Source organism: Syzygium oleosum, unplaced genomic scaffold (assembly GCF_021117445.2).
Source record: "Syzygium oleosum isolate NSW1041296 unplaced genomic scaffold, Sole_v2.1 Sole_v2.25, whole genome shotgun sequence".
Classification (NCBI taxonomy): Eukaryota; Viridiplantae; Streptophyta; class Magnoliopsida; order Myrtales; family Myrtaceae; genus Syzygium; species Syzygium oleosum.
In genome coordinates, this window is record NW_026607509.1 from 2,900,820 (window position 1) to 2,925,297 (window position 24,478).

At 41.8% G+C, this 24,478-nt stretch overlaps 4 protein-coding genes across 14 annotated transcripts; 3 read left to right on the forward strand and 1 right to left on the reverse strand.

Moving 5' to 3' along the window:
* Positions 1-2,590: 2,590 nt before the first annotated feature.
* On the forward strand, positions 2,591-7,282 carry LOC115671624 (transcription factor E2FA). Of its 2 annotated transcripts, none has more exons than XM_030593252.2 (14): positions 2,591-3,023; positions 4,111-4,303; positions 4,491-4,544; positions 4,640-4,725; positions 4,870-4,958; positions 5,065-5,119; positions 5,344-5,396; positions 5,473-5,523; positions 5,603-5,651; positions 5,731-5,796; positions 5,881-5,957; positions 6,096-6,324; positions 6,476-6,542; positions 6,668-7,282. In XM_030593252.2, exons 1-14 carry the CDS (start codon positions 2,784-2,786, stop codon positions 6,799-6,801), a joined length of 1,443 nt encoding a protein of 480 aa, XP_030449112.2. In that variant the 5' UTR covers positions 2,591-2,783; the 3' UTR covers positions 6,802-7,282. The 2 variants fall into 2 exon arrangements, with proteins under 2 accessions (XP_030449112.2, XP_056159047.1); XM_056303072.1 differs by having other exon boundaries at positions 4,114-4,303.
* Positions 7,283-13,063: 5,781 nt separating this feature from the next.
* Positions 13,064-13,927, forward strand: LOC115671538 (uncharacterized). Its single transcript, XM_056302915.1, has one exon. It carries the CDS (start codon positions 13,158-13,160, stop codon positions 13,683-13,685), a length of 528 nt encoding a protein of 175 aa, XP_056158890.1. The 5' UTR covers positions 13,064-13,157; the 3' UTR covers positions 13,686-13,927.
* A 277-nt stretch (positions 13,928-14,204) lies between these two features.
* Positions 14,205-16,584, reverse strand: LOC115671536 (putative HVA22-like protein g). Of its 6 annotated transcripts, XM_056302917.1 has the most exons (8): positions 16,231-16,584; positions 15,939-16,018; positions 15,702-15,800; positions 15,490-15,594; positions 15,322-15,378; positions 15,153-15,216; positions 14,794-15,006; positions 14,206-14,538 (listed from the first exon to the last, which is right to left on the reverse strand). In XM_056302917.1, the coding sequence occupies exons 2-8, from the start codon at positions 15,968-15,970 to the stop codon at positions 14,308-14,310; spliced, it is 801 nt and encodes a 266-aa protein (XP_056158892.1). In that variant the 5' UTR covers positions 15,971-16,018; positions 16,231-16,584; the 3' UTR covers positions 14,206-14,307. The 6 variants fall into 6 exon arrangements, with proteins under 6 accessions (XP_056158891.1, XP_056158892.1, XP_056158893.1 ...); XM_056302918.1 differs by lacking the exon at positions 16,231-16,584 and having other exon boundaries at positions 15,880-15,973; XM_030593155.2 differs by lacking the exon at positions 15,490-15,594 and having other exon boundaries at positions 14,209-14,538; positions 16,231-16,542.
* An 871-nt stretch (positions 16,585-17,455) lies between these two features.
* On the forward strand, positions 17,456-24,234 carry LOC115671535 (uncharacterized). Of its 5 annotated transcripts, none has more exons than XM_030593150.2 (14): positions 17,456-17,612; positions 17,807-17,899; positions 17,983-18,056; positions 18,184-18,255; positions 18,365-18,393; positions 18,744-18,794; positions 19,251-19,301; positions 20,660-20,719; positions 20,815-20,897; positions 21,293-21,440; positions 21,586-21,636; positions 22,554-22,658; positions 22,981-23,158; positions 23,806-24,234. In XM_030593150.2, the coding sequence occupies exons 1-13, from the start codon at positions 17,548-17,550 to the stop codon at positions 23,131-23,133; spliced, it is 1,035 nt and encodes a 344-aa protein (XP_030449010.1). In that variant the 5' UTR covers positions 17,456-17,547; the 3' UTR covers positions 23,134-23,158; positions 23,806-24,234. The 5 variants fall into 5 exon arrangements, with proteins under 5 accessions (XP_030449010.1, XP_030449009.1, XP_056158860.1 ...); XM_030593149.2 differs by lacking the exon at positions 23,806-24,234 and adding an exon at positions 23,274-23,497; XM_056302885.1 differs by lacking the exon at positions 23,806-24,234 and adding an exon at positions 23,308-23,497.
* The last annotated feature ends 244 nt before the right edge of the window (positions 24,235-24,478 follow it).

Consider the following 24,478-nt stretch of genomic DNA (forward strand, 5'->3'; position numbering starts at 1 on the left):
TAATTCAGGGTAAAATTGTCACAAGTGTACTAGTTTTGGGTTTTTGGTGGTCAAAAAAATAGTTCAGGGTAAAATTGTCATAGGTGTACCAGTTTGGGGTTTTTTATGGTCAAAAAAATAGTTTGGGGTAAATGTGTCACAAATATACTAGTTTAAGGTTTTTCGTGGTATTAACCATTTTTGTTATCATATCATAATTGTTATAAGTATGTAAAATTTTGGATTCGACTAATCCTACGTATGCACACTAACAACTACATTTGCATATGTCGAGCAAGATTTTACTCACTTGCCGAAAGGTGGGATCCCAAAGTTACTCAGAGTGAGATACGTCGTCATTCGAACCGAGAATCCGCCAAATTCGAACCAATTCATTAGCCATTCGACCGATATAAGAGCGGCATTTCATTCTTACGCTGTCTTCTGTTAAATGTGAAATTCTTAGCGTGATAATCTTCGAAATTAGAGTTCGTACGCTTTGTTCCGAATACGAATAAATACATATATGTATAGTAGACCACAAATGTACTAAAATCGATGATTGCTGCTTAAACATGCTTATTAGCAAGCAAGAACATGTTCTGTACGGATTCGTTGATAAACTTTTTTAGGGTATTTCACGGTTCGCATGAAAGGATAGTTCGGCTTGATAGAGTCAACCCTCCAATTATTCTCGCTTTGTTTTTGTCGTTCATATTTTTATTGACCCCCCCTATCTTTTGCGGTTTTGCCATAGTTGCCCCATTCTTCTTAGATATTTCCGAAATCGCCCGCCCAGTCCTCTGTCCTTGACCTTGACCTTGACCCGAACCTTATTGAACGACGCAAATGATCCGTATGAACAATCCCCGCCGCCCCATTTTTTTTTCTTTTTTTTTTTCCCAATTTCAATTCCAGAAATTTAGGCACCAACATGTGTACGATTTTTAATTCGATAATTGCATTCATTTCGTTAGTTAGGCGTGGGTTCAATTTTTTTTTTTATGTGTAGAAAGGCGAAGGCTAGCGGCCCTTGCAGAAGAAGCTTCATAAGCATCTGGCAAATTTTTGTTCGAAAAATCGTCAACTTATATATTAATTCAAAAAAAATTGTTGAAAAAAAATATTGAATCGCGTTTCAAAGATCTATCTAGGGATGGAGATATTATAAGGAAAGACCCGCGTTCGTATTACGAAAATGAACGAGTGAAAAATATTTTTCACCGTCCACGAAAATATTCAAACATAAATTATTGTCGATAATGAAAATATTTTTCATTGGCTAATTATTTCAAGCGATACGGACGATCGTTTTTAGGAAAATATATGTAAGGACCCGGGGTCTACACTGTGTAATATTGTCCGCTTTGGGCCCACTGACCCTCACGGCTTTAAAACGCGTTACACAGAATAGAGAACCCAAGCCTTATAAACTAGCCCAGGACTCCCCCCTAAGCGATGTGGGACAAGAGACATGCCCCCTTGCCATCCTAGAAGCATGCCAGGAGCCGCTCCTTGTCCAGGCCCTCTGGCCCCGGCGACCACTCCCCGCCCTCGTCGGACCGGGTCGTTACATTCTCCCCTCCTTCGAGCACAACGTCCTCACTGTGGTCCTACACGCGGTCGGGAGTCGGCTCTGATACCATTTGTAAGGACCCGGGGTCTACACTGTGTAATATTGTCCGCTTTGGGCCCACTGACCCTCACGGCTTTAAAACGCGTTACACAGAATAGAGAACCCAAGTCTTATAAACTAGCCCAGGACTCCCCCCCTAAGCGATGTGGGACAAGAGACATGCCCCCCTTGCCATCCTAAAAGCCTGCCAGGAGCAGCTCCTTGTCTAGGCCCTCTGGCCCTGGCGACCACTCCCCGCCCTCGTCGGACCGGGTCGTTACAATATATTTCAAATCATTCATTTTCCACGAAACAAACGGAACCCTGAATAAAAAAAACTCCAAAAAAATATGATGTGAATGATTAGAGAGACTGGGTGAGGCTATACTATTTTCAAGGAGGAGAAAGAGGCATTTCTGCCTCGATCGGCGAATTTCGCAATAACACATATTCTACGATCGAACCCTCTCATCTGATGGGCGAGCGAACAAGCCACCGAGCTCAGCTATCAAGTCCAATTCCGACGAAACGCTAGATAGTACACGAATTTTCGCGCCGTATCTGTATTCCGCATATAATTTTTGCTGGTCACGATCCATTTCCAATTAAATTATGGAAAAGAACCGTCGCGCAAATTCGTTCCCGGAGAAATGAAACGAAAGGGGAGGGAAAAACCCCAAAATGCCGAAGGGTACAGGGACTAGAATGTCAACAAAAGTCGCGCACGGAGCGGGGGGGGGGGGGGCCGCGGACGCGATTACGGAAAGACGGGGGGGCCAAAGTCGAAAAGTGGGGGAGGCAAAAGCAAGAAAGTGTCTCTCTCTCTCTCTCTCTCTCTCACTTGCTCTCGCAGGCAGCGCTCCTTCCCTCCACATCTAATCCGAACTAAAATTCCCTCGCTTCCCTCGTTTTCTGCTCACTTTCCCCCAGACACCCAAACGCTCACCTCCCTCCTTCCCTCCCTCCCCCTCCCTCCTTCTCCTCCTCCTCCTCCTCCTCCTCCTCTCTCTACCAAAACCCTACTGCAAAAACCTCCCTCTCTCTCTCTCTCTCTCACTAGCCCCCCCTCTCTCTCTCTCTCTCTCTCTCTCTAACCTTGCAGCTCGTCGGCTCCCCTTTCCGGGCCGCCCGTCGCCCCTCGCAGATCGACCGGCCGCGATCGCCCGCCCCCGCCCCCCTCCGGGGGAAAATGGCCGGCGGCTCCGGGACCCCCAACCGCGCGGCGGCGGCGGCGGCGGCGCAGCCGCAGCAGCAGGAGGCCGCCCCCGGCCAGATCTTCCAGCCGCCGAAGCGGCACCTCGCGTTCGCCAACACCAAGCCCCCGTTCGTGCCCCCCGACGACTACCACCGGTTCTCCGCCTCCCCCGCCGACGCCCGCCGCTCCGCCGGCGCCGATCGCGAGGCGGACGCGATCGTGGTCAGATCGCCCGTAGGTTTCTGGCTCTAGAGGCTACCCGCGTTGATTTGATTGATAGTTTTTTTTTTTTTGGCCCCCCTTTTTCTTTTGCGGGAATCGGCTGTTGGTTGGTGGCTCGATGGTCAACTTAGTTTTGCGAATGATTAAGCTCGCTCGCATGTTTTCAGTCCGCCCCGCCCTCTGTTGAATTTAGACCGACGACGACGACCGTTTTAGGGATTGTTAGATTGTTCTTGAAGCGGGGCTCCGGTTTTTGTTGCACTTGTCCGCGTTGAAGGTGGGAATTGCAATTTCACCAAGCGATAGAAGTTGCGCCGCAATCTGACTGACAATTTGACCAATCTCAGCGGCTCGATGGCTGTTGTCTTGTTCTGGTGGTGGAGTCTTTGCGAATCAAGAGGTTTAATTAGCTATGAGCATTTTGTCTTTGCTCGAGCTTTGCACCCTTAAGCTTGCGCTCAGTTAATGCGCAGCTTCCCAGTGCTTACCTCGATCGAAGAAGAAAATGCAGCTCCCGGTGTCCCGATTTCGTTACGGCTTATGCGAACTCTTCTTTTTTTCATCTGTGTGAAACAGTTGCGCCGTCAACTAGGGATCTGCATGCATGCTTGTCGGGAATCCGCGAGTAGTATATGTTGGGCATTCTAAGTGGTACTGATGATGCTAGGTCGATCCTCAGAGAGTTGCTAGTAGAACATACATCAAATGTTTTGTGTAGTGTCACGATCGTCTTAAATGGTTAAGTGCTTCCACAAAATACGCGCCTATTTCCATGTGAAATATGGATCTTCTTTTCACAGTTGGTTGAAGATTGTATTATATAGTGTGTGCAGTGGTCCTGCTAGACTGAAACATTTTGATTAGCTAGATAAAATTCTCGAAGTTGTTTTGGAGTTTCCTGCTCCATTTCAAGCCGAGATTATATATGCCATCATGGGTTTTTTGTTTCCTTGGAAAACGATTGTTTGCTACTTGATTCATTGAAATTACAACACGAAATTTGGATGTTACCCCACAACTATTAGAACTGCTCTCAAAAGTCAACCTCTCCTTCTCTGGCTATTGAACTACTGTGAAATGTTTTCCTTTGTGATTACAGCAGCTCAAACGTAAGAGTGGAACAGCAGAAAATGAGGTAGCATCTAGCATGTGGACTAACAGCCCTGGACATGTTAATGTTGTAAGTAGTCCATTCCAGACGCCTGTATCCGCAAAAGGTGGAAGGACTTACAATAGGTCAAAGGGATCAAAGGCGAACAAGTCTGGTCCGCAGACACCTCTGTCAAATGATGGTAGGAATACTGCTGTTTGCCTTGTCAATCTTCTCCATTTGTTCACGAGGATAAACAAAATCTTTGCCTTCCTTTGTTGTTTAGTTCATAATAGTCACACCTGAACGTGATACCTGCATGCTTTTCTTCATCCGTTACCTCATTTGGAAAGCCACGAAGTCACTGTTGAATTTTGATGAATTTGCAGGATCACCTGCTGCCCTTACTCCAGCAGGCAACTGTCGATATGATAGTTCCTTAAGTAAGTCTCAAATGGATGAATTTTGAGATGATTCTTTGGATTTAAAAATGATTATCTGTAATTAGTCTTTCAGACTGATGTTTGGAAATTCACAGGTCTTCTTACCAAGAAGTTCATAAATCTAATAAAGCATGCAGAAGATGGTATTCTCGACTTAAACAAAGCGGCAGAAACTTTAGAGGTGATACGATTTTCATATACCATGTGGTATAAGGTTTTCTTTAATGATCTAGCGATTGAAACTTTTTTTTGCATCGTGTCCCATGAATCATGTGTTTCCAGGTTGGCATTAATGACGTGGTCCTAAAAACTCTCATTGATGCAGGTGCAAAAGAGGCGGATATATGATATAACTAATGTCTTGGAAGGCATTGGTCTCATTGAAAAGAAGATAAAGAACCGGATACGTTGGAAGTAATTTCTCCTCTCTTTTGTATCTAGAAGTTCAAAATCTTTAACGATAGTATAATAGGATTTAAGGCTCAAGTAAACTTAGTTGTCAATTCCTGTGATTGATCAGGGGGCTTGATTCTTCAAGACCAGAGGACGCAGATGCCGATTTTTCCCGTTTGCAGGTTTGCAAAAGCTTTATTAGTATTATTCTATTTCGATAGTGTGGATAGGCAGTTGTTGAGAACATCTCCAATCTGGATTCTTACACCAGCAATCCATTGTTTAAACAAGGCGGCGTATGAGTAGATAATTTTTTTTTTGTTTTTGGTTGAAGAGTAGATAATTAAATGGGGAAAAAGGAGTGAATCCTTTTTTCTAGTGACAGGATTTAAATTGCCCTTTGCAGGCAGAAGTTGAGAAACTTTCTCTGGAAGAACGGAATTTTGATGACCAAATAAGGTGAGGTGCTGAGCTAGACTGCTGGGCTTTTCTTCAAGGCGCTCGATTAGGCTAGTAATGCTTGTCATTCTTGCAGAGAAATGCAGGATAAGTTGAGGGGCTTGGGCGAAGATGAGAACAATCAAAAGTGAGATCTCAAACCTGTGCGTTGAATTAATATTCCTCTGCTGGCTATGCACGGCTTCTTAAACTTTTTGTGTATGCAGATGGCTCTTTGTGACTGAAGAAGACATTAAAGGCCTGCCCTGTTTTCAGGTCAGTCAAGATTATATGCTTTTGGTTCTTCTGTAGTCACCTTACACTTGTTACGACTCTAAGGTCCAGCTTGTCGCAGAATGAGACCTTGATTGCTATTAAGGCTCCACATGGCACCACTTTGGAAGTACCGGATCCTGATGAAGTAAGTCGACCCCAAAAAATGCTCACTGTGTTCTTTGATATTTATTGATTTTGATATACATCTCGACGCGTTTATATGCTCCAGGCTGTTGACTATCCACAGAGGAGATACAGGATAATACTGAGAAGCACTATGGGTCCAATTGATGTCTATCTTGTAAGGTACTATTATCTCATGATAAGCATGTATGCGTTTTTAGCTGGATATATTAACAGCCATCTCCTTATCTTTTATTTGTGAAAATCCTTTCCCATCTTTTTCATACTCAAATGAGGTTTTATTTTCTTGTGATATTCAAGTCAATTTGAGGAGAAGTTTGAGGAGATGAATGGTATGGAGCCGCCCCCTAGCTTACCTCTCGCATCCAGTTCTGGATCGAACGAGAATACAGTAAGTGAGGCCGTGAATGTGGATAGCAACAGGAATGAAAGTTATCCTGGTGGCCTTGCCTATCAAATGACCTTGGATGCAAATGCTTCACAGGAGATCGTTGGAGGAATGATGAAAATTGTACCATCAGATGTTGATGTTAGTATTGTTCGAGCAGTGATTTTTCTTAATATGATAGAATCTTAAATGCTTTAAATGGAAACTACTTAATGCTGCATCCCTTGTTATTATAGTTTGCTCTTGTAAGAATTTTGCCTTAAAACACTATGCCACTATCTATCTATTGCAGAATGATGCGGATTACTGGCTATTATCGGATGCAGACGTAAGCATTACGGACATGTGGAAGACAGACAGTATCCTAACGGAACTATTGCTAATTTCTTTTATGCTTAGTGTCCATGGTCAGATAATATCCTGATGCGTTCTCTTCATTCTGCATATTTCTTAAAACTGCTGAGGTCCTTAACTCACTCACTAGCTGGTGTGGAATGGAGTGAAGTTGATATGCTTCAACCTGATTTTGGAATGCCTGATGCGAGTATTCCCAGGCCACAAACTCCACCATCAGGAACTACTGAGGTGCCAAATCCTGTTGACTCTGCCAATGGGTGAGATGAAGCTCTCCGAAGATGTATTCTTTTCCGGCCTTCATGGTCCACATTATGCCAAAGCTTGCTACTGGAGTTGGGACTGTGAAATATTTTTGATTTACTTGATGAGTTGGTACTTGACAAGCATCTTCAGGAAGCTACTGACGACAAGCAGCGTGAATGCCAACTCTGGTGCCATAACTGAGCCATGGCTTAAGCGGCTTAAGTGAGTATGGAACTCGATTGAGATTTTTCAAGTGCCCCAAGTGAAGTACCAGTTTCAACTGCCGAGGCGCAGGTAACCCACTCCCATCTAGCAAAGCTTCACCTGTCTGCAGCAATCTAATTTGAAGATGTCTATTTCTGCGGACAGTGCAGTAGATTACTTATTGAATCAAAGCTCACCCATGTGTATAAATCCTCTCCATGGAAAACATAGCATGAGGTATTGGTTAGGAGTAGAATCGCAACATATTGATGAATCAAAGGTAATTGGAATTATACATACTGTATGGTTAATCTAGTTTTGTTTAGATCAAAATGGATGAAAATAGGTGGAGTTGATTGATATCTTCGTTAGATCTGGTCCTGGTTCACCACTTTTTAAGGCCTCTTATAAAGATAGATTGACGTTAGTCAAGCGTGAGAAACCTTAAAATCACCTGTCCGTATTGATCATCCGTTTTCCCTCCATAGCTGTAAAGCACGAGCTCTACTCGTGAGTATTAGACAGCAGCAACAGAAGGAAAATCCGCGTTCTTGTAAATTCCGTTAATGTCGTTTTCGTGTTATCTTTGACGAACACTCTACATGGATCCATCCCTTTTGACAACATTGTATGTTCCCCTTGCTGTCTCGCAATTCGTTGCGGCTTTAACATACGCGACAGAGACAAGTTCAGACATCGAAACTAAGGCATCACAACCGCAGTTCACGACTTTTACGAATTTCTGTGATCATGGTGCGTAAATTCTCGTCTTATTTGAAACATTCGCAGATTGGCTCGCGATATAGAATTAGCTCTCAAAACGATAAAAGGCCTTGCAGCTTAAACGATTATTTTGTTCGGTGGATGACTTGATATGACGTAATAGTGCCCAAATTATTGGTTTTGGCACGGATATTAAAATAGGGTTAATATCATAAAAAATCCTAAATTGGTACATCTGTAATAAATTTACCTCAAATTATTTTTTTGATCATAAAATACTTCAAAGTGGTACACTTATGACAATTTTATAATGAACTAATTTTTTGATTACTAAAAACCTCAAATTGGTATACCTGTGACAGTTTTATCTTGAACTAATTTTTTAGCCACCAAAAATCATAAACTGGTACATTAGTGATAAATTTACTTAAAACTAATTTTTTTATCATAAAAAATTTCAAAATTAATATACTTGTGATAAATTTGTCCTTCATGAAATTAGATTAATAAGTCGCAATCTTTATGGGTGCGATTGGCATCACTTTGCTAGAGCTTTTTAGGGCTCTGAAGATCTTTAGCCCAGCCCAAAACAAATTATGCTTGACAAATTTTTTGTAGAGCTTAGGGGAGATGCAATTTCATCTCTAAAGCTTTATAAGTGACTTTAGCTTAATGGAGGCTAGGCCCGTCAAATGCGTGTATTTGATCGGGTTTGGGTTGGATCATAAATGGTCTGACCTAAATTGATCCGTTTGTTCCGTTTTGATCCATTTATTTGTAATGCAAATTTTTTGACCCAAATCCGAATCCTCTTGGGGTTCCTTTTTTTTTTTTTTTTGCATTTTTTGCATTTTTTCTTGTTATATTGTTGCCTTTTGAAGAATGGATGGCTCCGTCGGCTCGTCGAGTTAGTGAGGGAGGTCGGGGATTGGGTTATAGAGAGAGAAAAGGCCGCCGCAATGACATTGGTAGTAAGCTAGAAAACAGAATAGATACACAGAAGTGAACCAAGATAAAATGGATATGCGGGCTAATGCACGTCGGATATATGACAAATCAGATTACATGAGTTCAGGTTTATCTCTTACTACAAGTGAGTCGGGATGCAGTTGCCGGTTTCTGCGAAAGTTTTGCAACAGAAATACGCTAAAACAAATCGATGCACAAGAAGAAAGAACAAAAGAAATTGTCCCATTACAAGCTTGCACTTTGCCCTTTCATATGCGCGTTTTGACCAACAGATTCCACCCACCATCTTGGCCACCCCTTCGTCAAGAACATCATGGATGCTGGTGTCCCTGTCCAAGAGATATGTCACCCTGGAGAAATTAATCAAAATAACAAAGTGCACAACATGTTTACAAAGAGGGTATGTCCTTACAGCAATCTTGCACCGACAGCATGCCGACTTCGTCAGCGTGTTCAACTTCAAATTCGAAGGAAAGCATACAGAAGATAAGAGGGGGATGCAATTGCATCTCTAAAACTCCTCTACGAAAGATTGGAGGAGTTTTCAGAAGTAGCATTTTCGGAATGCTCACAGGCTGGTTTAATAGTTAATTTCCCCATATATCAACCATAATTCCAATTTTACCCCTTTTTAAACAAAAACTCTAAAGTTGCGTTTGGTGGTTAGGATAATGAGCTTATTTGCTATCTAATATTTAGAATCGTACTGTATTCCTAGATTGATTGATGGAGGTTATTTTCGTTTTTGCATTTGTGATTTCTTTAATAGTGAATCGTGAGAGATTCTTATTATTTTCAATTGTACATTTTCAGGTTAAGTTACACTAATATGTCGTTCGTTCTAAACAATAAATATGATAGGATATGAAAGTATCTTGGTTTATTATTACGATTCACCAAACGATGAATAGGATATAACAAAATCCCCGAATTTCTTATCCTATCATGTTCAATCTAATCTTAACAAAAAATCCAACGATCAAACGCAATAAAAAATCCGTTACTTCTCGCACGTCTCTTCGTTCACTAAAATCGGGCATTTCCTTTCGCTCCTCTTTTCGCTCTAGACATCGCTTGTCTCTCTTCCGTCACGTTAATTGCTAAAAAAAGAAGCAATTGAATACGATCCGGTTGCTTTAATCCTTTGTTTTTTTTAACGCATGCGCTTTTCTAACACCCATATTCTCAGCTTACATTGAGGCTGGTACAACCAACAAACCCAAAAAACCACAAATTAAACTACAATCCCAAGCTTGAGGACTGCAATTGCGTCTCCCCAAAGCTCTCCCGAAAATTTTCCAAGCACTATTTGCCTTGAGTGAAAGGGTTTTCAGCTCTAAAAAGTTTTCATGTATTTTAAATTTTAACTTGGAAACTTTAGTTCCATCAAAAACTTATTTTGGGCGAATTCTGCATTGCAAATTAAGTTATCACGAGTAGGGTTGTCGAGAATCGAAGAATGGCTGTTGCGGCTGTTCGAGGTTGTTGTGGCTGTTCTGTGGTTTATTTGGCGGAGGAGAAACAATTTCATTTTCCGGAAAAAACGCACGCCCCAATCCAGAAATCCTTGTTGAATCAGCGCATAATATGCTCAGTAATTGGTGCAAATGGAATCACAAAGAAAAGGAAACTAATTTAGAAGGAGAAGCCCTGCCTTGACGTTGGTATCCTCCAAAGGAACAAACTTTAAAGGCGAATTTTGACGGCTCTTATACAGAAGGATCAAACTCGGGCGCAGTAGCTATTGTTGTCCGAGATGCGACGGGAGCTCTGGTGGATAGAGTAGCGAGCTATGGTGGACGCAGTAGCGAGAACGGTACCGGCATCGTCGGCGGGTCAAGCCGAAACCCTAGGCTTGCTCGCCGCTTTCTCTCTCTCTCCCGGAAACAAAGAAAGAAAAAGATATCGTACTTGAATCTGACCGCCTGTCTTTAGTTCACATGGTTAACAGCTCAGATCAAGGTAATTGGGAAGCACATGCTCTTATCGTAGAAGTTCGCAGGGTCATGGACCGGTTCAAGAACATTTCTCTTGTCCACTGCACAAGAGAGTTCAATAGTATGGCGGACTAGATTTGTAAGGTCCATAGACAAAAAAATCTACCCTCGATTGGGTATCCCAGCTCTCCAATCTCTTTGGCTGCATTTGGTCGTCTGGATTTTTAGTCATGATAAGATTGGATAGGATAGGATTTGAAATCCAAGAGATTTACTGTATCCTATCTACTGTTTGGTGAATCATGGAAATAAAACCGGATATTTTCACATCTTACCATGTTCATTATTTGCTATGAACGTCATATTAATAAATGAACCCAAGAATTGCATAAACGGAGATTATAAAAATCTCTCTCACGATAGTCTTACCTATTTCATTTTTATTTGCTTATTTTTTATTATTATTAGTAAGCTATACTAATATACCTAAAATATATAATAAATATAAATACATTAGTATTGATTTATATATGAAATTTATATCACAAGATATAAATAAATTTTGAATATATAAATAAAAATAAGAATAAATAAAAAAATAAATTATTGTTATTTTTTTGTTATTTTGAATTTTTTATATTAAAATTCATATATTATTTATATTCAAATATTATTTTAATTTTATTAATTTAACAAGTTTTTTTTTCGACAAAATTAACTTTTATATTATGAATATTAGAAATCCTATCCACCTTTATCCCACCTCCTCCATGGGAGAATTTTATCCGGGCTATATCCCTCCTATATCCGACTTTATCCTATCTTGAGCAGACACCAAACACGGGATAGAATAAAATTTATCCTATCCCGAATTTTATTGCGACCACCAAACGTAACCTTTGAGATTTACTTTATTTTGATGCCCCTGGGCTTTGGTGTTTGAAGTATTTTCATATATTGATAAATTTTGTTTGACAAAAAAAAAACATATTTGACATTTCAAATTAGTTTCCAATCTATGTCAGATTCCGTAACACTATTTCCAAGAGTGAATATTCAGTTAGGATTCCCTTCCAAATTCGAATGTCGCCCTGACTTTTTGTTTTTTTGTCTTCTTGTATGATTTTCTCCCGGACATTACACTAGTACTTTAGATTTGCTATGATTTATTTTCCTAAATGGGAAATAAAAGAGTAGGACCTTTTAAGGAAAAATATGGCCTTGATGGGAATCCTGTATATACATAATGACAAAAAAAAGAGAGCAAGAGGGTAATTAAATTATAGTTTCCGGAAGGGAATCTAATCTCGAGATAGATTTGACACGAATTCAGAAGGTGAGGTTATATTACCATAATCTAAAAAAGGTGGAGAATGGAGATGGAATTTGAACAAAAATCGGAGAAAATTATCAGACTTACGTGGAGCTGGGCCCGACCAACAACGTGAAAAAACAGGCCCTCGTCCCTGTCCCTTTATGGGACCCGGAAATTGGAAAAAGCGTAGCAATTCATGAGTTTGGAGTTTTGATTTTGACGTGTGATAAAAAAAAAAATGGTCCCGAAATCTGGTCATATGCATAAATTGTATGTGTAATGATTGAATTTCGGGTGGTTGGCTAGTATCGAAATTTTAGGATAAAGTTCTTACACGAGCAGGCCCACTTATCCATCGCGTTCGCATTCTAATGTAAAAAGGGGAAGTCCTTGCGAGGGAGCAATTTCCACATCATCTCCTACGAAGCCCCCCTCCGAGGTCAAACTTTGTGGGCACCCCATCAAGAGGAGGGGAGGAGGACAAGGAGGAGGCCTTTGTCCTAAGAAGAGCCAGAAAGAAAAGTAAAAAAGGTGGCATTTTCCGTTGCTTTCCTCCATATAATAAACGGTTCCCTTCGACCACCAAAGAAAAAAAAAAAAAAAAAAGGGTTCCGACGTCCTTTCGGCCTCTCTCCGGTTGTCTCCTCAGGCACAGCGCTCGGGAGGCGGGGGGACTCATGCTCCAACAGGGTCGCGGCATCTTACTAATAAGGATTCATGATGGGGTAGATTCTTTTTGGGTATTGAATATAATCATACGGCGGATTTCGTTCCGTAATATAAATAGTTGAAAAATAAGGAAATGCGCTAATGTAATGAACCTCGAGATTACTAGTGGGTACTGAGATGGGATGGAAAGGGGCGGGTAAAGGTCCGGATCGGGCTGACCTCGTTTTCGGGTGGGGTCCTGACCGATGGGTTCGGACCGCACGGCGGTCGGTCGGGGAATACTGGCCGATGCCGAAGCCACGACCACGCGCACGATTGGCCCTAAAACGTGGCCCCCGAAGAGTGGAAAGACCAATCCGAAAAAGGGTGGGGGGGGGTGCGTGCTTTCCCAGATCACACGCGCCTCCTGCTGCCTCCCCCCCCCCCCCCCCCCCAAAACCACAAAGACAAAAGCCAAAATTCAAAGCCGCCGCCGCCGCCGCCGCTTTCCCTCTGAGTTCTTCTGACCCAGAATCACCACCACATCACGTTGCACAGAGAGGCACAGAGAGAGAACCATGGGAGAGAACGGCGAAGCAGTCCGGCTCAAGCTCAAGCTCAAGCTCCGGCCATCGCCTCCGCCCCCGGCGGCCGCCGCCCTCCTCCGCCGCAGGAACTCGATCGCCACCTCCGTGGTCGTGCAACCCCTCCCCGCCGCCGCCGCCGCCGCCAAGCCCACCCCCGCCCACTCCCTCAGCTTCCCCAACGGCACCGCCGCCGCCCCGCCCCCGCTCGACCTCTCGGGCCACGCGTTCGCCTCCTACACCTCCCTTAAGGACATCCTCCCCGCCGTTTCGTCCCCCGCCGGCTCCCCGACCGCCTCGGCCGCCGCCGCCGCCGCCGCCGCGAGCTCGTCCTACGAGATATCGATCCGCAACCGCCTGGTGAACAGGGCCGCCTGGGCCTACCTCCGGCCGATGTCCGCCTCCCCCGGATCCGACGGCCCCCACCTCCTCCGCCGCCTCTGGCTCCGCCTCTCCGCCTGCCTCGGGTTCGTCTTCGACCGGATCGTCCGCTTCTTCTCGCCGCTCCGCTCCGGGAGATAGCCGCGGCCTCCCGTGACGTCGACGGCGTGGTTTTTTTTTTATAATGCTGGCGTCACAGGCATCGTTCCCCCGACCAAACTGGTACGTAATAAAAAAAAATATTTTTTATTTTTTTGCGCGTCTTATTTTTACATATCCTCTTATACCAAAGTACTGTTGATAATACTCGAGTCGTATTCACTCTCTGATGTCCCAATACTAAGTTTCATACATCAGTTGTAATCTATCTTTCTGATTTTTTTTGCCACCTGGGATTTTATGGAATTGATCTTTGCATTGTTCTGGCCAAAATTAACCAAAATCTATGCATACCCATAATACCTAACGAATGTCAATAGGCATGCGGCCTCGCTGGTAAAAGGGTTTGAGAACGAATGCCAATAGACATGCGGCCCTCCCGGTAAAAGGGTTTGGGGGATAGGGACGATAGTATCACGGGTGCGAGATTCGATTCCTGCGCTATGCAAAAGGCGGAGTAAAAGTCAGAAAGAATTAGGAGGGACGAGACTCCATATTTATTCAATTTCGAGAAAAAGAAAGGTAACCCGACTTTGTGCCTATACACAACAGAGAAAGAGAAAGAGAGAGATAGAGAGAGAGAGATTTGAGTTTGTCGAATTAATCAATCGATGTGGTGGTCGATGGTGCGATGGGAGCGCCTCAGCCTGTGGCCATGGGGCTTTTCGTCCTCCTTTGCAGGAGATGTGTCTTCATGATCTTGCACTTCTTGTTGCTCGGTCTGGTCCTCGATGTACACGTACTCCGTTTGAGCGCTGACGGGATTCATCTCACCCGAGTCGGACTTGGGCGTCCCTGACATCGAACGGTTGATCGAGCTGTGGCTCCTTCCCTCCTGCAAAGACCACCCGCTCTCTCATCAAGGAAATGCCTTCTCCCCGCCGTGTGTATGCTCAGCAATGGTTTAATAAACTCAAACATGTTCATTTTACCCGCATGATCGATAAGAAAGTTATCGGACATACCTGGCAAGCAATGCTCGATCGTCAGGGCATCAATTGAACGTATTACTCGTGATCGGTAAGACGACATTCTCGAAATCTCAAACCTTGCTTTATCAATGACATCGAAAGGGAAAATTTTTTTGTACCTTGGGGTTAATCGACTTGAAATTCCTAGACTGGGCGGCCAAGTACTGCATGGCCCGAGAGAAGGCAACGTGTGCGTATTCCGAGCAATATTGCCAGTTGAAAGAAGCGAAGTCCCATGCCCTCGCCTCCCACTCCACCAGCTTCGTGTCTATCTCCCTCTCGTGCCTCGACATGAACGGATGCAGCACCTTCTCGTACACATACCCACTTCCCTACACAATTCAAATGCAGAAGAAGCAAAGAAATCAGGTCAAAATTCAACTCCCTTTTCTCGTAACAGGAAGAATACCGTACGTTATATCATCAGGCAGAAACAGCCCTTTTTGTTGTTAGGATTCGAGTGGGCTTGTGGGGTTACCTTGGTTTTTGGATGCCACAGGTAGATGATGAAACCCAGCTTCAGTTCCCAATACATTGGAAACCTTCAAACCAAAAGAGGAAGACAAACAAGAAGAAAAGCTTTCTTACGAATAGGGAGGGGGCACATACATGTCATGTGAGGCTCTGATGAAAATGGTTCTGCTTACCATGAGATCAACACATCTCCAATTCTCTCCAGGACTGTGAACATCGCCAAGATGATCCTGCAAGCAACCGATGCTCGCACGAATTAACATTTCCTCGCGCCTCGTGTATACTCGAAAAGGATCGGGAACATATAAACAGAAGAAAGCGAAAGAGAAAATCGACGGAACATAGTCGAAGTAATCATCAAAGCAATGTCCCTTGAACCAGAACTCAAATCGCATCCGCCAAATTCATTGAATTGCAGTAGGAAAAGAATTGCGACGGGTCGACTCCTACATGCGATATGGTTCAATGCGATTCAAGCATTCTAAAGATAAGTAAATAATTCAAAGGCTCTGTATTAATCCCTTCAAAATTAAAGAAGGGTCATTTCCCTCACCAGTATTGACACCAATGCCTGAGTTCATCAATCTGTACCCTGTTTTTCTCCACCGTTTTGTAACATTGGAATGCTGGGTATGCATACCCAAGAACCAACCTGCCATGTTTGATAAAAACCCACAAAAAAAAAGCTAATAAATTTCCCAAAAGAGAAAACATTTCACCCTCTTCCTTACATTACCAAAAGGAGGCGGTAACACAGAGAAGCGATTTACAGAAGAAACGGTGGGCATACAATAGGCATCTGGTGATAAAATTCCCCAGCATCCTCGATCACTGCTTGCGAGTCGTCGTCCGGCGCCCCGCCGAAGCTTTCTGCATTGCAGAGGTGTGAGAATCTCAATCACCACATCATCCCGTTTCGCAGGCAAAGGAAAAGAATGACTTGGCCAAAAAGGCACAAAAGGACCAAATGACATTTTTTTGGTGGCGCAGGGCAAACTTGTTGGAGCAATCCAAGAATGTCAAGAGCTACCAAAACGAGAAAAGCGGCAGAGAGGGAATGTGTCCTGCCCGGGCATACATACCAGAGAGAGACAGAGCCCAAATCGCCGGCAAGTTAGAACGCGCGCGAAAATGGGCTCGAGAGATGCTTGGGAAGCGAATGGAGATAAAGGATCTCCTGATGCTGCTGGCTCAGGGAGGGGAGAGAGGGAGGGAAGAAGGGCTACGTATGATCTACATGACAACGGTTCAGTGAAACTCGACAGAATAGATTTATACATGGTGCAAAAACGTCGCTCGCCGCCCAAGGGCTCGTTTCGCAAAACTCATGATGCCAAATAAGTAAATCAAGAACGAAAAAACAGAGGAGGGGCTCTGTCTTCCGGACAGGGAGAGAGGCATAAAAATAGAAGAGAACAATTTCAGGAATTTAGCAAATCCAGACCGGTACGACGAGATGGGATATCTACGGATTCTTCGAAGGGATCGGTTGGGCGGTTATTCTTCCCTTTATCTTTGTCTCCATTTTCAGGTGGCATATCCGTTCAATTTGCATCACACATGTATCACCATAGTAAGCGCGGGAGATGGGGAAATTCGCGTGTGCTTGTGCTGGTGTTGGTGCTGGTTCATCCTGAAAAGAAATGGATTGTAGAATTTATCGCACAAAGCATTGTAAGGTGCCGGTCGGGCTGCTGTGGCGGCACTATCTTTCCGGTTCAATCTCTAATGGTGTTGAAAATAATTCATATACACACGCTGGAAAGAATTTTTTAAGGTAAGGACAAATCAGGCTCATCTGTAGAATCGAGGGACAAGAAAAACAGAAAGAGCAAAGTAAAATCATGTTTTGGGCAATTCATTGATGAAACGAAGATTGCGCACAAACATAAGTTTGGCAGGTTCTTCAAAATGTCTAGCTTACAAAATTTTGCCATTTTCGAGGTTTTCTGATTTGGCAATCAATAAGTACAAAAGGTTTCTTTTCTTTTTTGAAAATTACAAACAATCAATTATAAGTATAATATCAGGACACTTGATAAATACTCGCTAAAAAGGAAAGCTTGTAATTTCCTACGTATCGCCTTTCTTGTATTGTATATAATTAATGTATTGGAAATCAAGACTTTATTTGATTAAGTATGGTTAATTAGTATCTGGAAAGCACTATTTAACGAGATCTTTTTTCAACGAACGAGGATTATATTAGTGTAAACCTCAACCGAATCCAACCTCTCGAGAGATCGTCAGCCGTCGGATCGAGTGATAATAGATCAGAACCATCAAAATCGGATATTTTCTACAACACCTAATGAACCTAACCCAAACGACCAGATCAAAAAATAAAACGGAAATTAAAGGCCCTGCATTTTAGTATTTTGTAGGCCGGAGAAAAATAAATGCTGCTTCGTCTTCCTTGCTCAGAAGTTGCGATCCGACCAGTCTCCCTCTTCCGTCATTGCAGGTACGTCGTTGTCGTTGTCGTTGTCGTTGTCGTCGTTCTTGTCGAGGTTCCCACTCGACGCCGATGCTCGTCTGTGTTTCTTGGTTGTTTCATGATGCCATTGTTCCCAAATTGGTGGCTGAACGAGCTTTTAATCGGTGATGTTTCGCATGGCTTCCTCGCTCGCCGCTCTCAGTCGTTGTTTGCTCATTCAGGACAAGATTCAGTTTCAAATGTGAATTTGGGGTCATGGGTCGTGCATCCCTCCCTTCGAAAGCCGCTAATTTTCGACTGTGCAATGTGTCCGGGTACGTTGAGCTGCCGGTGATTGATTGATGACCCATGTTATAGTAGGAGCTCTCTTCGCTGATCTTGTCGTTTCCGTCTTTAGTTGCGCCACTGAATTGCTCGAAGTTCGCTCCGACGATCCTGCATTGCATGTTCTGTTCATTCCTGGGAATCCAGGTAAAACCCTTCTTTCTTTGTCCTTCTTGTTTTCGTTTTTGCCCTTTCTCTAGAGTTGGGGTTGCTCGTGGTTCTTGATTTGTGTTTGGTCATGGAAATTGTCGCTCTGGCTTGGTGGCTGTGATAGGTATAGTTACATATTACAAGGACTTGGTTGAGTCGCTATATGATCAGTTGGGAGGAAGTGCATCTGTTACAGGCAAGAATGGCATTTTTTTTTTGTCCTTTCAAGCGTTTTCTTATTCTCTTTTGTGCACATGTCGTGTGTGGTCTCTGTTCTCATTGATTTTTGTGTGCTTGATCTTCAGCTGTTGGCCACATATCCCATTCCAAAAAGGTACTTTCTGCATTTGTTTATGTAGGATCTTCAAGCTCTCTGCTTTCGTGCCCGATGTAAATTTTTGCCTTTTGAATGTCACCCTTATTTTCAATTTGGAACTTTGCCATATTTCTGCTGCTATTAGTTCTTGGTTCCTACTGATTTTTTCTCTTTTTAGCTAGATTGTTCTTAGTTATTACTAAATTGACCTTTGCACGTTTTGAGCAGTGGATGCTGCAATTTCTTAAGGACATTGATACTTCATGACCTAACGTGCAATTTTCTATTTTCTGCAATACCTCTTATTTTAATTTATATCCTTGCTTCACTTTGCAAATGGATGGCAATTGATGAAATTTTCACTGTAGGACTGGGAGAATGGAAGGTTCTTCTCGTTGCAGGAGCAAATTGACCATAAGGTAGCCTTTTGCTCTATGAATTGATTTTAAGCATGCATTAGACCGCTATGATAGAGTTATGACATTTTTAAACTTTGAAACACTTGCTAGAAAAAGATAGAAACTATAACTTGAAAAAACCATGTTGAGATGCCTGGTTCCTCTTGGCGGGGCTTATCTTAATCTTATATCATTGCTACCTAATCTGCAAGACTTCCAATCTTTACCTTTGAATCTTTCGATCAGTCAAGCCTTTTTGGCAGATTATTAGTCTAGGAAGTCTTGCATCTTAGAAACTCTGTCTAGGATGGCAATCCTGATTCCAACAGTACCTTCTTATCTATCTATTCTGTGGCAAAATACCTTTTTCCCTAACTTCTGATTATTTCAACTGAAAGCTTGGTACTTATCCACTTTACCTTTCTTGCGTCTTAAGATAATTGTTCATGATGTTATTTTCATTTAATCCTTCTCCAGGTGGAGTTCATGAGACAGGAAATGCAAAATACCAGAGCTCCTTTGTTACTGGTAGGGTTATCTTGGGTCAACTAATAAGGTTTCCTTTCTCAGTTTCTCAGCCCGTACTTACTACATCGCAAAATGAGCGAGGAATTGAACTTTGTTGCTAAAAACCTAATGAGCCTCCTGAGAGCTCCTTTATAAAGAGCATGAGAAGAAATCTCAGTCCATAACAATATTAGGGCCTTCACGTGCTAGTTTACTGGTATAATACTTTTGGCTGAAAGGTGTTGCAAAAGTAAAGCTATCATGTTAGTCTAATTAGTTACTATTTACTATCCATAAAGTCTGTCTAGAATTTAGTAAATCATTCTGTGTACCTTGCTTCAGGCAGTGTTCCCTTCGTAATTCTTTTCACAAAACAAGCTTGTTTGGCATCAGATGTTAGTGAATTTGTCAAATGTTTTCGGCTTGAAGAAATTCTGCAGTAAAATCTTTTAATTTGCACGTCAACAGAAGAATGGAAAAGATATACCTATAAAGATCGTTTGCATAATTTTTTCTTTGGCCAAAGACAGTTTGCATTACTTTGATACAAGAGAGCTATTGCATCAGTATCTGTGAAACCAATATAGTAGTGGAACTGCATGGATAGGCTCTCAAATATTTGAGATCTAGGACATTTGAAGTTAATTCAATTACACAGCTTTTGTTTGTTTCTGAGTTTTAGCATTCATGAGAATTATTAGTGATAGGAGAGGCCCTTTCTTTATCATTCTTCTTCTGATAGCTATCAGTACCACGCTTTTCTCTTATGACATGCAAGCGTTTTAAGAATGATTTATGAGCGATGAGGAGACTTCTAAACATTCTTACTTTGTTGCTTTCATTTTTGACTGAGCATTACCTAACGTTATGGATTAATTCCTATCTGTAACTACGTATGGCACATATTATTGGCTATTTTGTATTTTAACAAATTCTAAATACTTTATTCTTCATTGTAACAAAAATGGCACACACATATGTGTGTTCAAAGTGAGAAAAGGTTTTAATAAAGGAAGAAAACTTGAGATTTCAGTTTTTTTTTTTTTTGGTCGGAGATTTCAGTTTTTTTAAACATTGGATTTAAAATATTCTGGATTAATTTAAGTTTGAAATCCATGAAAGATCCATGGGGTGACATGATTACGTTTCGATCAATTTTTATCATTTTCTCCATTTTATTTGTTATTAATCTTACAGCAAGTGAGGTCTTTCGCAGAATTTTGTGGAGAAAGTTTGAGGTTGAATGTTGTTCTTGGGTTTGCTTTACTAGATAGAGAGATACTCTGAAGGGGATTATTTCCCTGAAAAAATGAGGAAAGATCTTTTGCTCTCTTATGACCTCTAATCAATGGCGTGTTACTTGTAATTTGTACTTGAAGGTTGGGCACTCAATCGGTTCATATATCTCTATGGAGATCCTCCGGAAGTGCCCTGAGAAGGTGAATTTACTGTCACTTGATGGTTTGCAACCTATAGTTGCTCATAATGCTTTTAATTTGAAGAGGCAGGCTCCTGATTTCGTTGGCTTTGCTAGGTCACGTATTGTATCGGACTATATCCATTTCTGACATTGAACCCAGGGTCCATGAAGCAGTCTTTTATTAAGAATATTTCAGCGTAACGCTCTTTCCTTGTCATAAGTAACATATATATCATGTCATTTGTTTTCTACGGAGTGGGGGATCTCTTCAGTGCCTTACCTTTTTCAAGTACTCTTTACGACTTAGTGAATTCTTTGCATCATATCACAATTATTTACCCACATGATTTTCACTATTCTATATTTGCCATATGCCTAGGCTTCGTTTCTAGTTCTCCTTCAGCTCTTCTTGTATATCTGTATGAATTATATTGCTCTGTAATCCTAATGATTAACTGTTTAAGCAATTTCGTCAGAGCAAGTCCTGCATTACCCAGTGCTACTAGGAGCGAAAATCCTTGTGTTTTTATTTTTGATAAGACCGTTACTGATTCAGTCAATGGGTCTGATGTTGCACAGTCTCGAGTTTCAGGTCCTCAATCATATGTGCAGCTCTAAGCTTTGTCGTAGCATCATTGGGGTCATTACCGAGCAGATTTTCCCGGTTTATTGTTGCAAACTCTCTCGGAAAATCGTGGTCTCCAATGGCAATTGAGGCTACCTGCACTCATTTGCTGCAGGTGATGTTAGCTGTTCTCGACTTAAAGGACCGCCCTCTGTGAATCTCTGTTAGTGGAAATCGTCACATTTTATTTGTTGTCGATTACCAAATTCACTGCACTGGTATGCTGTTTGTACTTCTGATAGTTGACTTCATTTTAATAGTATCATACAATGCGGAATATGCTCTTCATGGCAATGACGGAATTCAAACAGGTTAGTGTTCCATAATCGCGTTTCCTAATTTGAAAAGCAAGATCAATGCAAGTACTAGTAATTTCAGCATCTCATGAGGTTGGAGAAGTGAAATTTTGCCATTTCTTTCTCAAAAAACAGTGTAGTCATTTTTCTGATATTCAAGCTAGGCTTTGCCAATGTGCTTTTCATTAATGAAGCCACAAGCACTGTGTTTTCACTTCATCTTCTGGAAGCATTATGGTCCTTGCAAAAGATTTTCTCCCTTCATGGAACTTAGATACCAGAGCTAGTTGCCTAAAGCTTCGCAGTCTCTCCTGTGCATCCTGAAGTTGTTCCCTACTACATTTTTCTCTTTGATAAGCTGTTCCATACTACATTGAAACTAGTACCATATATATCTGGCTTTGCTTTCTGCAGCATTAGATAAAAGAGATAAATCAACTTTGTGGCTAAACTGAGAGGCCCAGGCTTCGGGTTAATAATGGTTATAGAGTTGGTATAAAGATAGATAATCCTCTTATGCTCATAACGTCCGACTGAAACACTTTGCAGGTCTCAGTTTAGGAAAGTAATGTTTACTTAAATTTCTGTTTCCACTGTCCACAAAATAGATATTGACTTATTTGGCTCAAATGTTTCTTGTCATTGCTTGAGAAATTTGGGGTTTCCATGCATTTCTCGGTTGCCTGGTGAAGCTTATTCATTTAGACAGTAAGAAGGAATCATATATAGTTCTAGCTTATGTGAGAAAGTAGTGGCTGTATGCATGTGATAATCATTTTGGTGGGAAGTTGTTTCCTTAAGCTATTTTGCACCCAATCATTTAAAGAGAACCGCATCTTGTTTCTCCGTAAGATATTGGGCTTCTCGTAGCATATCCTGCAGAGAGAGACAATGAAATGAAAGCCCGTGCTGACCATTGTAGTCTATGACAGCTTTCAGAAGTATCAGATTGGGCATTTCTGAGAGCAAACAGGGAAAAAATCGCATTTTTGTTTGGCCTCGATGATCACTGGGGCCCGCTGCAAACACTTGAAGAGGTAAATTTTAAAGATCTCGTAATGGACCAGGACTTATGCGGTGAATATGTGCACAGGCAGAATTACTCTCACAATAGCTTTTTCACTATTAAATGTCTTAAACAATGAATGATCATAGCTTCATGTGTGAGTTTCATGTCATAACTCATGATTATGATTTCATTCTCAAGAATTTATGATCTCATGGTTATTTGCTATTCTAATGCTACGGAGCTATTCTTGAGCTATATTTGTAGGTGGTTAGAGTGTGTTCATGATCATCCCCCGGTGCTCTGATGTTGTCGATGGCAATTCTCATGTTTTGTTTTTTTTTTCCTTATAGATATCCAAGAAGATCCCTGAAATTACTTTAGCAATTGAGAGGGAGGGCCATACTCATTCTTTCTGTTGCACAGAAGCTGGATCAGTTTGGGTAGCTGAGCACATTGCGAGCTTGATCAAAGCCAGAATATTGAATTCAAACCAACGGATTTAAATTTCAACAAAATGACCTTGATCCGGTGAGTTGAGCTTCATAGTACCTTCTTGAATAACATGTAAAGCGATCTCTCTGTCTAAATTCTGACTCCCATAGCGTCTGCCATATATTCGAATTGAATGTTTTATTGTCAACAGTATCCTAACTCAAATTGCTTCACCATGCCGCCAGTTGGTCAATGGGTGCCATGGTACAGAAGTCCAAGTCTGAGAATGTGTATTCTTTTCCGTCCATATTGTTATGTTCGAGTTTCACAATGCTAGTTTACTTTACTTTCACCATGTCATTTACCCTCTAGACTAGGCTATGTAAACTCGGATTGGAGGATTCGGCTATTTATATCCCTACAAATTTTTTCCAAGCTATATTGACTTCAATTTGCAAGATATTGGTTCTCCACCCCCTCCACATGGAAAGAAAAGAATACACCACAATTCTTGTTCCCTGTTATTGACTTCAATTATCAAGATTTTAGTCTGTAAGCATCTCCAGCCCCTTGACATGGAAAGGAAAAGTGATCATAATAGGCATTGATGACCGTTCATGGACCACTTTAGGTTTACAGATATTGCAGAGAATACGGACGGGATTAGGCATAATGCAATGACAGGGAAGGATTCAGTAAATTAGCTCTTTAAGTTTCTGCTAACCATTTAATTGGTTTGGCAGATAATTAAGGAACCCCTTGCTGGTAAAACCAATTTCACAGTGATTTCAAGGAACTTGCAATGGAAGTTCATCGTTGTAGAGAAGGCACTTCGTGCAGGTTCGAGTCAGCTGTTTCATTTGTTAACTTGCTTGCTGGGACTGACTGTCAATCACTGTCATAGGATCCTCGACTCCCATACCTGTACAAGCCGAAATGGCTTAATGTGTCTGTTCGATGCCCTTGTGCTGCCACGCGGTGTGTCGAGTAATTGAACAGATCAGGTTTAGCTATTGAATTTGCCTGGTCAACTGTCAAAAAACGAACAGAGAACATATCATTTTTTTTTTTTACTTTCATCAACTTTTGGATGATATGCTTCCGAACTGGCCTTTCTGGTTTTCCTTCCTTGCCAATTTGCAGCAATTAATGTAAGCTTTGCCTTCACTCCATTCTATGCTGTTTTAGTACGCAGATAGACATGATAAATTTGACAAAACAACAGTTTTATTCTATCTCTGCGAAAGCTAAAAATTCTCACCTTTGATACGAACTTTTGAGGTCTATGATGTTTGGGAAAAAGTACCAAAAAGTCTTATACCTATTGTATTGGTACCAATTCAGTCTTAAACCTTTTAATTGGACCAATTGAGTCCTAAATTTTTTCACATCGGTACCATTTCAGTTTATTCGGCC

Bases quoted from the DNA above. Each gene is read 5' to 3' on its own strand.
- LOC115671624 (XM_030593252.2), top strand. From the start codon at position 2,784: ATGGCCGGCGGCTCCGGGACCCCCAACCGCGCGGCGGCGGCGGCGGCG. The intron at 4,304-4,490 runs GTAGGAATACTG...ATGAATTTGCAG, and splicing joins GACACCTCTGTCAAATGATG to GATCACCTGCTGCCCTTACT. The intron at 5,524-5,602 runs GTGAGATCTCAA...TTGTGTATGCAG, and splicing joins GAAGATGAGAACAATCAAAA to ATGGCTCTTTGTGACTGAAG.
- LOC115671536 (XM_056302916.1), bottom strand. From the start codon at position 15,862: ATGTTTTCTCTTTTGGGAAATTTATTAGCTTTTTTTTTGTGGGTTTTT. The intron at 15,595-15,701 runs GTGAGGGAAATG...TATCGCATGTAG, and splicing joins AGGCATTGGTGTCAATACTG to GAGTCGACCCGTCGCAATTC. The intron at 14,539-14,793 runs GTACAAAAAAAT...TGGTCTTTGCAG, and splicing joins TCAAGTCGATTAACCCCAAG to GAGGGAAGGAGCCACAGCTC.
- LOC115671538 (XM_056302915.1), top strand. From the start codon at position 13,158: ATGGGAGAGAACGGCGAAGCAGTCCGGCTCAAGCTCAAGCTCAAGCTC.
- LOC115671535 (XM_030593150.2), top strand. From the start codon at position 17,548: ATGCTGCTTCGTCTTCCTTGCTCAGAAGTTGCGATCCGACCAGTCTCC. The intron at 19,302-20,659 runs GTAGGGTTATCT...TTGTACTTGAAG, and splicing joins CCAGAGCTCCTTTGTTACTG to GTTGGGCACTCAATCGGTTC. The intron at 22,659-22,980 runs GTAAATTTTAAA...TTTTCCTTATAG, and splicing joins CGCTGCAAACACTTGAAGAG to ATATCCAAGAAGATCCCTGA.